Here is a 15,674-nt window from a genome sequence, read left to right as displayed (position 1 = left end):
GCAGGGCGATGATCTGACTCCCATCCCAGGATGATGTGGCAAGTTCAGCAGTGCTCGCTGGTGCGGGCGCTCCGCTGACATTTTGTGAAAGCCCAGAGCCCCCGCACTTCTATGGCTGCAATGCGTTTACAAAATCTCAATCTGCGCATGCGCCGCCTCCAGCAGCCATTTTCCTAAAGGCCACCGGATTTTAGCAATGGATGTGCGGGGGCTCCGGAATTTCACAAAATGTTGGCAGAGCCCCTGCACCGTCCAACCTGCCATACCAGCCTGGGATGGGAACCAGATTATCGCCGGACCACCGAACACTTCCTATGATCCCGCTCTACCAGCGCCGTTGAACTTCCCCCACCCCGGTAACCTGAATTTGGAGTGTAAGATGGACCCCCATTTGACACATTAAATTTTTACCCTATTTTCCTTCTGAAAATTTGGGGTGCGTGTTATGGTTCGGTGCGCCTTATAGTCCGAAAAATACAGTATTGCTCTTATGATATATCTTACAGCAGCGCACCGCTCCCCAGGATGCTGTCTTGGTGTGTGGGCAGTGCACACCTGATCGACTGACAGGTCAGTCCAGCAGCTTTTGCACCCTGCTGGCTGAAATGTGAGTTCCCAATGCTTTGTCTCTGCTCCATAGGAAGAGCAGTGGCAGTGAAGCCGGCTGGGATTAGGAGCTATCATTGTGCCCCAGCAATCAAGCTTTATTGCAGTGCTTACAAGCTCAGTAGCAAAGTGCTTGTAAGCACTGCCACTCCTAGAGAACAGGGGTGACTGGTTCAACTGGCAATGATCACTAAAGCGAAAAGCGAAAACCGGAGGTACTGAGGAATAGGGAGTAAATTGCAAACTTAAATTCTCACTATGTTCCATTTAAAGGGATATTTGCATTCCAGTAAGTGATGATTTCTACTAAGGATCTGCCATTACCTAATGATCTCTGAGACACCCACTAATCAAGAAACTGTCAGAACATTTCCTTTTTAGAAGTTTAATTCTAACACTCCAGTTACCAAACATTTCCAGGAGTAATAATAGTCATTGAACACACCGATATCTGTGGGATCGGATGTATGACAGCCTCCCGACTCTCCCTGGACAGGTGCTATTGGGGGATAGAAGATCCAACATCTCTGATTTCTGCCGGCCGATCCTGGAACTAGTGCTCGGGCTGTGTATGGGGTAGTCGGGGGAGAACGTTCCTGGCCGATTGCGTTTACAGCTATCTAATGTGTTTAGGGGTCTGTACTGTAGTGAGCTATAATTTATCTTTTTATTTCTTCCTAGTTACCCAAGAGAGTCCAACAAGCTCATAGATCTGCCAGAAGATTATAGCAGTCTGATCAATCAAGCATCAAATTTTTCGTATGTAGCAAAACCAAAATAATCCAATGGATCATAGTTTTAGAATCTATATGTTTGATGATTAAGAAAAGATTTATCATTTTACTTTCTATTTTTTGACTTAGATGTCCAAAATCAGGAGGAGACAAGAGCAGAGCCCCCACGCTGTGTCTGGTCTGCGGGGCCATGCTTTGTTCTCAGAGTTACTGCTGTCAGACCGATCTGGATGGAGACGACGTGGGCGCCTGCACCGCACACACCTACACCTGCGGCTCAGGGATGGGGATCTTCCTCAGGTCAGTAGTAGCCCACCATGTCTTAGAGGGCTTAACTCCTTAATGAACAGAATGCCTAGACACATTGTACAGATTTTACGCACATCTATTTATATAATTGCCTTCAATTGTCTGTCCTCCACTTCCGTCTGGACGTCCTCGAATCCCACAATCCACCGCGCCGAAAGTACGCCGACCGCCATATTGGAATACCCAACTGATGGGTATTCTAATATGGCACCCGCTGGTGGTACCAGGCCCTTGCGCAGTACCACCAGCAGGTCATCGCCGGACCCCCCGCTGCTGGGATCCAGGCCGCCGCTGGGATTCTGACCGCCGCTGAGATCCCAGCCGCCAGGGCACCCTACCCTCCGGGCGTCACCACCCTGCTGATGCAATAGCATCGGGCCTCAATCTAGTAGTGATATAAAAGCCTTAACTCATTTGTTAGGGTGGTAAGGACAGTTTGGGTTGACGTAAGCGGTTTTTTTCATATTATATCCTCAAGAAGGTCAGAAACATTTCTGCTCATTCACACTTTATAACTTTTTTTTATTTTATTTGCTCATTTCTTGAGACTAGCATTGGGGGAGGCAACTCGGATGGTGAAAAAAAAAAAGTGTTTGCTCCTCTTGTTGGGCTATACCCTCTCCTCAGACACAAGACAGCTAAGTTTTCCTCTAATGTCTGTAAGAGGCAGACACGAATTGTATCGGCTTCCTTGCACATTTTTTGGGGGTTTTTTTAGCAGTCATTGGTTCCTGGTTGTGTTGGTATGGATTGGCTAAGATCAATCATTTTACCAATCTGGGGCAATCACATTAAGAAAGCTGCAGCACTCCGAGTAGACGTGTCTGGCCTCACTCAGTTCACTTGTACGTCTAGTCTGTACGTGACCACGTTTGCAAATCACTCACTTGAGATCACGCGCCTGCCTGATCCTTACACCAGAGAATCCTGACAGTACGCACTGTGCGCGCTATGAGCATTCACAAGTCTAAAGTCACATAGAGTGACTGCAGACTTGAACCTCATTAATGGAAAAATAAAAAAGTTACGGTAAAAGGAGGAGGGGAAAAATCAAAAGTGCAAAAAAACATAAAATTGGCCGGTCCTTAATGGGTACAAAGAACATTGCTGCGGACCCCCTCTTTTGCTGGGTATTAAAGGTGTTATTTAAACTCTATTCATCTGTTTGTGCTTTTACAGAGTGAGGGAATGTCAGGTCCTCTTCTTGGCTGGGAAAACCAAGGGCTGTTTCTACCCTCCGCCATATCTGGATGATTATGGAGAGACCGATCAAGGACTCCGGTACGTAAGGGGCTCATGTCACCAACGATAATAATACACGTGCCAAGGTACTTCAGAGATATAGCCAAAACTGATAATGTGTTCCCCTCACTCGAGTTAGGCCTTTTTCACACTTCCGTCTTTTCAGATCCGTCGCAATGCGTCGTTTTGGAAAAAAAAACGGATCCTGCAAATGTGCCCGCAGGATCTGTTTTTTTCCCATAGACGTGCGACGGACCCGTCGTGTTTTGGCAGACCGTCGTCTGGAAAAATACGTTCAATGTAACGTTTTTTTTGTCTGCATCGGGAAAACGTGTCACGACAAATCCTGCGGCATACGTCGTTGAATAGAAGTCTATGGACGCAGGATCCGTTGCACACTGGAATCCAGCGACGGATACCGTTTTTGCCCTCTGAGCATGCCCGGAAGGATTTTCAGATCCGGAAAAAGTCTCTCTCTCTCTCTATTGACAAATACAAACGAGGCATCCGTCATTTCACAGGATCCGTCGCACACGGTTTTTTTACTATTTTCGGGACGTCCGTCGATACGTCATTTCACTGCACAACGACGGAAACCAGAAAACGGAAGTGTGAAAGTAGCCTTACCCTGGCATGTCCACCCTCAACTAGCCATGAGGTTAGCCGCTGATATTCGTGGATTCCGACACATCTGCCGATTACACTGACGGGAACATTTCTGTCTTTTTAGACGCGGGAATCCTCTTCACCTCTGCAAAGAGCGTTTCAAAAAGATCCAGAAACTTTGGCAGCAGCACAGCGTGACAGAGGAAATCGGACACGCGCACGAAGCAAACCAGACGCTCGCTGGCATCGAATGGCAGCATTTATAATACAGGCATATGTTCTTTCATTTTGTCTCTTGTCATTTTTAGTTGTTTTTTTTTTTTTTCTTTCTTTCTTTCTTTTTTTTTTTTTTTCTTTTCAGCCGCCCCATTTTCTAAAAAAAAGAAAAAACAAAAAAACCCTTCCATTGTTAATTCTGCAGTCATTGCATACACAGTGCAGATCTTTAATTTATATTTCATTGTGTAGTGTACGGAATAAAGCGGAATCTTCTTACAACACTACAAACGTCAGATCTACGTCAGATTTCTCCGTTCTCTCTACTCTTTCCATTGTAAGAAGCTATGAAATCTGTGGGAGAAATTAATTTTATGGACAGTAATGCTGATTTTATGACAGTGTCCCTTTTTAAAAAAAAAAAAAATCTATTTTAAAGGGATTTTCTGGTTTGCAAAGTTTGCCCCAGATGTTATGAAATAAAGAAATAGCCGTTACTTACCCACCGGATCTCCCGTCATCCTAGTACTGCTTCTGTGGTCCTTGCAATTTCTCCAGCGTAATATCCTGCCCATCGGTCACCGAGCCCCTGCTGACAATCATGGGCCTCAGCGAGGACATTTGCATATATGGCACGTGACTGCTGAGGCTTGTGATTGGCTGCAGTGGTCTGATCACTGATAGGACCCCATCACTGCAGAAGCGGCGAGGGCTACTGGTAATCAAAGAGTAAGCATTTCCTTTATTTTGTAATATTTTCTATTCTATGGCAGATTTTGTAAAAAAAAAACAAACCTGAAGAGCCCTTTAAGTTACCCGCACGCAAGATTATATTTCCGTGATAAATCTAGCAAAATCCACATTTATAAAATGCTTCTTTTTTGGGAGGGGGGGTGTTAACCACTGAAGGCGTTGGTGAAAGTTAACAGAAGAATTGATGAACTTGGGAGTTTAAAAAAAAAAAAGATCAGTGCCACGTGGCCTCTATGTTTTTTGGTTTTTTTTTGATTAGCCCTATCATTTAGCTTAAAGGTGTATTCTTAGTTTTCAGCTCATAAATGTTTTTCTTTTTGGAATGAAAAGCTGTATAATTTTCCAGTATGTATAAATTCTTCAGCTTTTGAGATCTATACGTTATTGGTTTACATCTATGCCATGAAAAAATAAATAAATAAAAATATATATATACATATATATTCTGTATTTTCATGACTATGAAAATTGTAACTTCACACTGAGGGCATCAAAACTATGAATTAACACATGTGGAATTATATACTTAACAAAAAAGTGTGAAACAACTGAAATTATGTCTTATATTCTAGGTTCTTCAAAGTAGCCACCTTTTGCTTTGATGACTGCTTTGCACACTCTTGGCATTCTCTTGATGAGCTTCAAGAGGTGGTCACAGGAAATGGTCTTCACTTCACAGGTGTGCCCTGTCAGGTTTAATAAGTGGGATTTCTTGCCTTATAAATGGGGTTGGGACCATCAGTTGTGTTGTGCAGAAGTCTGGTGGATACACAGCTGATAGTCTTACTGAATAGACTGTTAGAATTTGTATTATGGCAAGAAAAAAGCAGCTAAGTAAAGAAAAACGAGTGGCCATCATTACTTTAAGAAATGAAGGTCCGTCAGTCCAAAAAATTGGGAAAACTTTGAAAGTGTCCCCAAGTGCAGTGGCAAAAACCATCAAGCTCTACAAAGAGACTGGCTCACATGAGGACCGCCCCAGGAAAGGAAGACCAAGAGTCACCTCTGCTTCTGAGGATAAGTTTATCCGAGTCACCAGCCTCAGAAATCGCAGGTTAACAGCAGCTCAGATTAGAGACCAGGTCAATGCCACACAGAGTTCTAGCAGCAGACACATCTCTACAACAACTGTTAAGAGGAGACTGTGCAGCAGCCTTCATGGTAAAATAGCTGCTAGGAAACCACTGCTAAGGACAGGCAACAAGCAGAAGAGACTTGTTTGGGCTAAAGAACACAAGGAATGGACATTAGACCAGTGGAAATCTGTGCTTTGGTCTGATGAGTCCATATTAGAGACCTTTGGTTCCAACCACCGTGTCTTTGTGCAACGCAGAAAAGGTGAATGGATGGACTCTACATGCCTGGTTCCCGCCGTGAAGCATGGAGGAGGAGGAGGAGGAGGAGGTGTGATGGTGCTTTGCTGCTGACACTGTTGGGGATTTATTCAGAACTGAAGGCATACTGAACCAGCATGGCTACCACAGCATCTTGCAGCGGCATGCTATTCCATCCGGTTTGCATTTAGTTGGACCATCATTTATTTTTCAACAGGACAATAACCCCAAACACCTCCAGGCTGTGTAAGGGCTATTTGACCAAGAAGGAGAGTGATGGGGTGCTACTCCAGATGACCTGGCCTCCACAGTCACCAGACCTGAACCCAATCGAGATGGTTTGGGGTGAGCTGGACCGCAGAGTGAAGGCAAAAGGGCCAACAAGTGCTAAGCATCTCTGGGAACTCCTTCAAGATTGTTGGAAAACCATTCCCGGTGACTACCTCTTGATGCTCATCAAGAGAATGCGAAGAGTGTGCAAAGCAGTCATCAAAGCAAAAGGTGGCTACTTTGAAGAACCTACAATATAAGACATAATTTCATTTGTTTCACATTTTTTTGTTAAGTATATAATTCCACATGTGTTAATTCATAGTTTTGATGCCTTCAGTGTGAATGTACAATTTTTATAGTCATGAAAATACAGAAAAATCTTTAAATGAGAAGGTGTGTCCAAACTTTTGGTCTGTACTGTATATACTGTATATATCTGTCTGGTAAGGTGACCATAGCCTGATCAAGAAAGTTTTTAATTTATACAGAAATGAAAAGGCAATTTGCATATTTCAAAATTGTATAACTTTTCACTTTCCAGAAAATAACATTGATCATGTGAAAACGGAGTAACCACTTTACCATTTATTAAAGTTTTTTCCCGCCAACATAAATGAGTAGAAACAAGCAACTTTTCAATTTAGCTCTTTTTAAAAATTCTCTCTTTTCACAAGGACGGAGAGATTTTTATTTCTCTTTTTTACTGCCTATTGTCTAGGTAATACTGCAGCGGTTGCCGATTTTTCTTAGGAACAGCGCTTACAAGCTCTTTGATATAGAGCCTGCAAGCGCTGCGGGAAAGAGCTTCGGTGCCCCTGCAGAGAAGAGACAAAGCTGCCTCTGCTTGTTGCACGGGAAGGTGCCCAGTTCAGGCCATTGGGGAGAGGATGCTGATATTCTGAGCTTTCAGCCATCAGGAGCTCACCCTCCTCTCCAGCAAGCGGGAAGCCTTGAGGCTGGCGAGCAGCACGCTCCTGAAGATTGAGTGTGAGCAACCCCTGTAATGAAGAGCCAGTGCATATTTACATCTTATTCCGCAATATGGCTTGCCTCTTCTGAAATGCTGCCGAATATCGAAATAAGATATTTGCCAGAGACAAGTAGCTTGCTTTTTAAAGGGGCAATTTGCAATAGGCCACAGTGCTGTATTCCCATCTGCATAGGTATATAACAGTGTGAAAAAAATGCATCTACTTTCCTGTCTGCACCTATAGACGTGGGTATATCTGTATAGGACCCATCCTAGGATGACCAGGGCGTTTAGTTTCTGCCATAGGGTGGGTGAAAAGTACGAAATACCATAACTATAACACAGCAGGACATCTGTAGGGAGCATCTCGCGCTCCCATCCCTACACTTTTTTCTTCATTATCGCTGCGCTTGCACTTCGAAGAATATCGACATCTGTCTTGTATGTGACTTTTTATTTGCCTGTTTAAAGGGGTTGTAGGAGATTAGAAAAAAACTGCCCTTAGACATCAGCTTGCCTCTTCACTTCTATAGAGCCGAGCTGCAATACCACAAATGGCCCATGGACAAAAGTGGCGCTGTTTCTAAATTAAAGCAGCCTGTTTTTCTAATTTCCCAATGACCAGCTATATATAATACAAACATTGCCATGGCAGATCTGTGCTAAAATCCATGGGGGTATTAATTACCATGGCTGCAGAAAAGATGTTACCCCATTGCCAGGGGGCCCTTATTTACCTCTAGGTGGCACCGTCCTTATGATCATGCAGGGCAAGGGAATAACGCCACCTAGCGCGGTAGGCACGAATACCGTTGGATACAAAACTTTTGACATTTTGGGCGCTTATCATGACAATGATTTTTGAGAAACGCATAATTATGGATATGGGTCTTCTTTAGCAGTCAGGGCCAATATCTGTGCCGATTATTTTTATACATAACGCAGAATTAAAGGGGGTCTTCCAGTTTTGGAAAACTTATGTACCTCGGCAGAAATTGAAAAAAAAAAAAAAAACAGCAGCTGTGCATTATTCATCCTTGGTCTCCACCGCTGCTCCTGGTGACTCTTAATCAGTATCGCTGTCGTCCCGTCAATAAAGCTGCAGCCAATCACTGAGCTTAGCGGCTCTGCCCGAGTTGACGACACCAGTCGATCAGAGTTCACTGATTTGGCTGCAGGTTTTTGACGTGACATGACGTTGCAGACAGTAACAGACACACCAGGAGTAGTGGTGGAGGCCTGAGTGAAGAGCAATTTGTATCAAAACAAACTACAGCCAGGGGTAAGTTGTTGTTTTTTTTTTTTTTACCAAAACCTGGAGACCCCCTTTAAGCACCTGTGTAGCTCCGATTCCCATAGGACACGCTTTATATCATTGACTACCAGGTAGTCTTACTTTATAACTTGAGTTCATGACATCCTAAACCAGGGTCACTTATCACAAAGAGTCTCCTACTCTCAGATCTGTTGTGGGACGCCATGTTTTTCGCCCTTTCCATGTTTCCTCCCTTCCGATTGGTTTCGGTTTGGCACATTGGTGGTGTAGCTGTGAACGTTTAGGCTGATTTGTAGTGGTGTGACACGTAGGAGGAGATGCTCCTCGCCTGAACATTTTGGAAATTAGTTCAGCCATATATATATATATATATATATATATATATATATATATATATATATATATATATATATATATAGGGGTGCAGCCTCCATTGTGGTTCTACTGCAAGACTCTGGTGGTCTGGAATATGGCACCCGAGGCCTAAAAAAAAGGTCCCTTTAGCCCAGATGAGAAAATTAATACTATGAAAGATCTTGGAGATTTTGCATCCGGGGCCCATAAGATTCCATTTACCCCACACAATACACAAACCCAAATCTCAAAGGGACCCGTCTAATGTCCGAACCACAGGCTTGCATGGTCCCTCATTTAACCAATCAGAGCGCAGCTATCATTTCTTAAACAGCCCTGGTAAAATGAAAGCTGTGCTGTGATTGGTTGCTATGGGAAACAAAGACCATTTTTCCTTCAGGCCTTGGTCCGGTAGCGTGAGGCTATGTGCACACGTTCAGGATTTCTTGCAGAAATTTCCTGAGCAAACAGGACATTTTCTGCAAGAAATCGGCACGCTTTTTTCTCGCGTTTTTGGTGCGTTATTTTTGCGGATTTTTCCGGAGGTTCCCAATGCAATAATATAGTGGGAAATCCTCAGGAAAAAAACACAAAATTAATGAACGTGCTGCGTTTTTTACCGCGATGTGCACAAAAATTGTGGAATGCATTCTAAATGATGGTATGCATAATGTATGCGGGTTTTTTTCGCGTTTTTATAGCGAAAAAAACCAAAAAATCTGCAACGTGTGCACACAGCCTTAAATTTGCATTTTCTTCCTGCTGTTTTTAACATTTTAAGCAAATGCCTATTGGCTTCTTTGTGCCGAATGGAAAAATAACCGCAATGCATCTTCAAATTTAAAAAAAACATAAAATACTATCAAATCTGCAGAGAAAAAGGGAAATACATGAAAAAATTCTGGGAAAAAAAACAACACTTTTTTTTCACGTGTAAATGTGGCCTTAGACTATTTAGATAAATATAGTCCTATACGGAGTTTTATAGAAAACCTGATGGACATTAATGCAAATAAAATAAAAAGTGTCATTGTTACTGATATGAAGTAATTACAGCCAAGCTTTTTTTATTTTTTTCTGGTGCTCCTGAAAATTAAACCTGTGCTTTCATTGGTTGCTGTGAGCAACAACAACAACATTTTTTGGGAGACTCTTTTCATAAATTTCACTTAAAGATATGAGCAAAAGGCGTCTCCTCTTCGTCTTCTCCCCTCTTTCCATGTTTGACAAGTTTCTCCCCATCTATCAAGCACTGGGTGCAGAAAAAGCCAGAGAGGAGCTTCCCAGTTTCCACTTTTCCCCCGAGAGATTTATGAAAAACGATTAGAAAAAGAAAACTGTTTATATTGTCTATATTAACCAATAGCAGTGCAGCTTTCATTTTCTAGGAGCACTGTAAGAAATGAAAGCGGTGCTCTGATTGGTTGCTATGGACGGCAGACATTTTTTCTTTTAGTCGGTACTTACTTCCTTTGTTTTTGTTTTGTTTTTTACACGCCACTGCGTTCTTATTAATGAGGGACACGATTGAGCGTTCATGGGGCTTGTAACTCGAGAACTGCTGACAGGTTCCCTTTAAGTAGGAGGACAAGAGCGGATGATAATGACTCCCCTCCTTTGCATCAGTTAAAACCACAGCAACCATGATTTTTATTACTAGCGGACCCCCCAGGGCTCACAGTCCGTGGGTGGCCCCCTCACCGCAGCACTGCAATCCTCTTACCTTGCCCCTTTTCTGATTAGTAAGGCCATCATACATACGGGCACTCCATAACCATGACGTCGCGCTAGGCCTACTAATTGGAAAAGGCCCCCGATATGACGGCAGATAAGAGGGTCTCTGGCCCAGTGGCCACGGATATGGGACGTGCCAATCTACATGCTCAACTATAGTGGGCACCTATTAATTTTACTGGGGGTCCTGCAGAGTATATATATCCCTCTGCTGTCAGTAGTTATCATTTTGAGATGGTGCACCCGTATTGTACAACCCCATTTATTTATTTTTTTTAATAAAATTAGTGTATTTAATCCGCTCTAAATCATTTCATAGAAAACCTTTGCCCCATTTACCCTTTATAACCTCTGTGTTGCGGCTTCAAAATGAGTCAACTGAGATTCCACCGGTGAGCCCCCCGTTATGACGGTGTGTAGGGGGGAGCTTGCGACTCTTCTATCAGCCTTCTTTTTAGCTCTTTTTAGCTGATTTATGACCATTGACCACATCAAAGTTGACTGTGCAGGGACACGGAATCTGTAAAAGCTAAACGCCTGCAACATTTTTAATGAAACCCAATGGCCCCCCAAAAAAAATTTAGCCCCAAGTTTATGCATTTAAGTAACCAAATATATATATTAAAATAATTTTACCAAAATTGGACATTGACAACCCTGTAGACCCATTATATGGAGACCCAACGGCCCCGTAGGCACTAGACTATTGGAGTCTTGCAGTAGTTCCAGTGATGTGACCCTTAATAAATTGGTCTGGCCCTGGATGGCTGCGCCCAGGATGACCTCTGTGATAACCTGTTAAATCCCTTTAATTACTACTATTTTTTTCCTTTGCTATGTAGCCCATTAACTCTTTGGAGACTCGTTTTCCTTGCTCGGCATGTATTTATGTTTTAATGTAGAAATATTCATGTAAAAAAAAATGTATGAATGGAATTCAATTTGGAAAAGTTTTAATTCTTTAATATACATGAAATTCTTGTAATATTTGAATGTAACATATGTATAAAAAAAAAGACTCAGAAAACACAACTTATCCAAATTAAATGCATTAGCCGTTGCTTTTTTTTTCGTCGTCCACTTATTGACCTCCTGTGTGTTTTGCTGACTAGGACGCCACAGGCTCAGTATTGAAGTATCCCAGATATGTCAGCGCTAAGCTAGGGATGACCTGGATACTTGTATCACGGACAGGTAGGACCAGAATGTAAAGGTGATTATGATATTAGTCTTCATAAGAGCCAGGAAACACTTGCTCATCGTAAATTAGCGCAAGGTGGGAGTCAGGGGGTCCGCACTAGGGCTGCCGGTGCATGGTGCGGTTCTAGAATGCCATTTTTAATGTCGGACAAGACCATGTACCGTATATCGTAAACACTTGTGTATGAAGTTTTCAACATACACATACCTGACTTTTTTATTTTTTTTAAAGCGATTCTTAACTTTGGACATTCCCTATTTTTTAGACAAGGTCCCTTGACAATATGCTGCTCACAAAGTGTTCACATTGAAATATGTGTAATGCAGGGCCTCTAGGGCGAGCGTAATGTGACCTTCTAGTATTGTCGTATAGTAGCTTTAAAGAAAGGGGCGCTGCCTTAAAATTCTACAAATGTATGAAAATTTGAAGCTGGGTGGGATGGGCATAAAATAAGAACCACTAAGTTGCCAAACTTTTGCACAACTTCTTGTACAAAAACATTTTGCAACATCTGAAGGAGTTTTCTTTTCCCATTGGCAAAATGTTTTTAATGAATCAGGACCTCTTTTGATCTACCCTCCACTTTGGTCAGGAGATAAGGAGCACCTGTTGTAACTCGACATTTGTTAACAGGATAGATAAAAGTTTTGCTAAATGCAAAACTCTTGTCGTGGAAAACTAACATCCTAAAGACACCATCCCCACTGTCACACATGGTGGTGGCAGCATCATGCTAAGGGGAGGCTTTTCTTCAGCAGGGACAGGAAAGCTGGCCAGAGTTGTTAGGAAGATGCATGGAGTTAAATAGTGGGAAATCCTGGAGGAAAACCTGTTAGGCTTTGTTCCCACAATGAGTTTTTGGTGAGGTTTTTTTTACGCTGTGTATTTTCGAAAAAATGCAAGTGATCAATTCTTCTTAATGGGTGCAGAAGATCTGCAACATCAAAAACTCACCAAAAGCTCATTGTGGGAACACAATCTTAGAGGCTACAAAAGACTTGAGACTGGGGCGTAGGTTCACCGTTGAGCAAGACAAGGATCCTAAACATCCTGGCAGAGCAACAATGGATGGTTTAGATCAGGGGTGGGGAACCTTTTTCTAGCCGAGGGCCATTTGGAAATTTCTACCAAGATTTGGGGGCCGCACAAAATTGATCACCTTGAAAATTACCCCGGTATATTTATTCAAACAATTAATTATGGTAACTCACCCTTAATGTGACGGCTGGAGCTGTTTTTCTTTGGTGCAGCTGTGAGGTTAGGTGATACTGATCATGTTGCTTCTCACAGCTGCTTTTCCAGGTTTGTGTCAGCCAAGAGAGCAGTCAACTTTTTGTCAAAAGTTTTGTAAATCATTTACATCACATAGGAGATGCTGGGACTGCTGTATATACATCACAGGAGACGCTGAGACCGCTGTATACACACCACATAGGAGACAATGGGACTGCTGTACATACATAACATAGGAAACACTAAGACTGCTGTATATGCATCACAGGAGACTCTGGGGTCATATAAATCACAGGAGATGCTGAGACATTCATCATCGGGGAGGCTGGGGGGAATAGACGTCACTGAGGGGCTATATATATCAGTAGGTAGCATGGACAGCACTGGGGGTATATATGTCCCTGGGGGGAATATACATCGCTGTTGGGGTCACATACATCACTGGGGGCTATATACAGTACTCAGTTGGATATACAGCACTTCTGGGGCAAATGTATCACTGGGGAGTATAAATATCACTTGGGGCACATACAGCTCTGGGGGGATATACAGCACTGGGGGGGACAGGCATCGTCGGGGAGGCACACAGATCACCGGGGGAGCACAATGATCACAGGGGGGCATATCTGGGAAGCACGTAGCTGAAGGGGACAGAGATCACAGGGGAGCACAAATATCACATGTAGGTACATAGCAGGGGCACATAGATCACAGGGGGGCACAAAGCTGGGAGCCACAGAGATCACGGGTGGCACATAGTTGGAGGGCACAGAAATCACAGGGGAGCATATAGCTGGGGGCACAGGGGGCATATAGTTGGGAGGCCGAGAGATCATATTAGGGCACATAGCTGGAGGGGGGCACATAGCTGAGAGTCACAGAAATCACCAGCAGACAGGTACAAAGCTGCCGGCATTCACAGAGATCGCTCTGGACTCTGGCAGCAGCTCCTCTTCTGGGATAGGAGGATGTGAGCGCATTGGATCTTAACCCTGCCCACCCGGATGCTAACCCCACCCACCCAGATGATGTCACCATTCATCTGCAGGCAGGCAGCGTTCTGTAATGAATGCTGCATACCGTGCACATAGCAGTTAAAGGGGCGTCAGCTGACTGGATGGCAGTTAAAGGGGCGTCAGCTGACTGGATATGGCTGCTGCCCGAGGTTTGCAGACTCCAGGGACACGCCTGCAGGCCGCATGAAAAGTCACCGCGGGCCGGAGGTTCTCCACTCCTGGTTTAGATCAAAGCATATTCATGTGTGTGAATGGCCCAGTCACAGTCCAGACCTATATACCATTGAGAATCTGTCACAAGACTTGAAAATTGCTGATCACAGATGCCTCCATCCAATGTCACTGAGCAAGAGCGAGTGTACAAAGTAGAAGGGGCAAAAAGTCACCTCTAGATGGGCAAAGCTATTCGAGACAGACCCCAAAAGACTGCAGCAGTAATCGAAGCAAAAGGTGGTCCTACAAAGTATTGTCTTGGGACTGAATACAAATGCCCGTCACAATTTTCAGATTTATATTTTTAAAATATTTAGAAAACCATGAGTCAATTCCGTTACACTTTACAAATACTTGCTACTTAGTGTTGGTGGAACACATAAAATCCAAATAAAATACATTTGTTTGTGGGTGTAACTTTAAGAAAAGTGTAAAAGTTTGTGGGGTATGAATAATTTTTCAAGGAAAATATATATATCTCTACAGATAGATGGTCAAGGCCAAAAGTTTTGGCACCCTTACAATTGATCCAGAAAATTATTGCAATTAGACATTTATTTCTTTTGTGTGTATTGGAATAACACAAAAAACTAGGAAAAAAAGGCAAATTGGACATCATTCCAGACAGAATTGTTGGCATCCTCAACTTAATATTTGGTTGTAGCCCTGTGGAATAAATAACTGCAGTCGCTTCATACAACCATCAACTGGAATTTTGGACCACTCTTCTGTAAACTTCTCCAGGTCTCTCATATTTGAAGGCACCTTCTCACAGCAGAAATTTTAAGATCTCTCCACAGGTCTTCAATGGGATTTAGATCCCGACTCATTGTTGGCCACTTCAGAACTCTCCAGTGTTTTGTTTCCATCCATTTCTGGGGGCTTCTTGAAGTATGTTTGGTGTCATTGTTCTGTTTAAAGACCCATGACCTATGACGCAAACACAGTTTTCTGGCACTGGGCACTACATTTCGACCAAAAATCCCTTGGTAATCTTCAGCTTTCATGATGTGTTGCACATAGGGCACCCACTACCAAAGGCAGCAAAACAACCCCAAAACATCTGTGAGCCTTCACCACATTTGACTGTAGGTACTGTGTTCTTTTCTTTGTAGGCCTCATTCTGTCAGTAAACAATAGAATGATGTGCTTTACCAAAAAGCTCTATCTTGGTCTCATATGTCCACAGGACTTTTTCCCTGGAAGATTTTGGCTTAGTCACATACATTTTGGCAAGCTGCAGCCTAGCTTTTTTATGTCTCTGTGTCAGCAGTGGGGTCCTCCTGGGTCTCCAGCCATAACGAATCATTTCACTCAAATGGCAATGGACAGTTTGTACTGACACTGATGCACCCTGAGCCTGCAGGACAGCTTGAATTTCTTTGGAACTTGATTGGGCTGCTTATCCACCATCCGGACTGTCCTGCGTTGCAAACTGTCATCAATTTTTCTCTATTGTCCACGTCCAGGGAGATTACCCGACTTATCTAGGGGGGCGTAGCTAAGTGGTTACATGGGTTTATTTGGAGCTCCCAATGGAGTCACGCTTGAGGTACAGGTAGCCAAGTACTACCCTCAGGCAATTCCCGGTACTGCAGCTGCTG

The 15,674-nt window shown here is 43.3% G+C and overlaps 1 protein-coding gene across 3 annotated transcripts in view; it reads left to right on the top strand.

Moving 5' to 3' along the window:
* Positions 1-4,004, top strand: part of UBR2 (ubiquitin protein ligase E3 component n-recognin 2) — a 143,151-nt gene extending 139,147 nt beyond the window's left edge. For all 3 annotated transcript variants that reach the window (XM_069768573.1, XM_069768572.1, XM_069768571.1), the window contains 4 exons: positions 1,288-1,365; positions 1,470-1,640; positions 2,829-2,930; positions 3,622-4,004. In XM_069768573.1, coding sequence (XP_069624674.1) covers positions 1,288-1,365; positions 1,470-1,640; positions 2,829-2,930; positions 3,622-3,763 — 493 coding nt within the window. In that variant the 3' untranslated portion in view covers positions 3,764-4,004. The remainder of the gene's footprint in view (positions 1-1,287; positions 1,366-1,469; positions 1,641-2,828; positions 2,931-3,621) is intronic.
* Positions 4,005-15,674: the final 11,670 nt, after the last annotated feature.

Source organism: Ranitomeya imitator, chromosome 5 (genome assembly GCF_032444005.1).
Source record: "Ranitomeya imitator isolate aRanImi1 chromosome 5, aRanImi1.pri, whole genome shotgun sequence".
In the NCBI taxonomy this organism is placed as follows: domain Eukaryota; kingdom Metazoa; phylum Chordata; class Amphibia; order Anura; family Dendrobatidae; genus Ranitomeya; species Ranitomeya imitator.
Note: the sequence above shows the minus strand (reverse complement) of the source record. Positions and strands in the feature narration are given on the sequence as shown.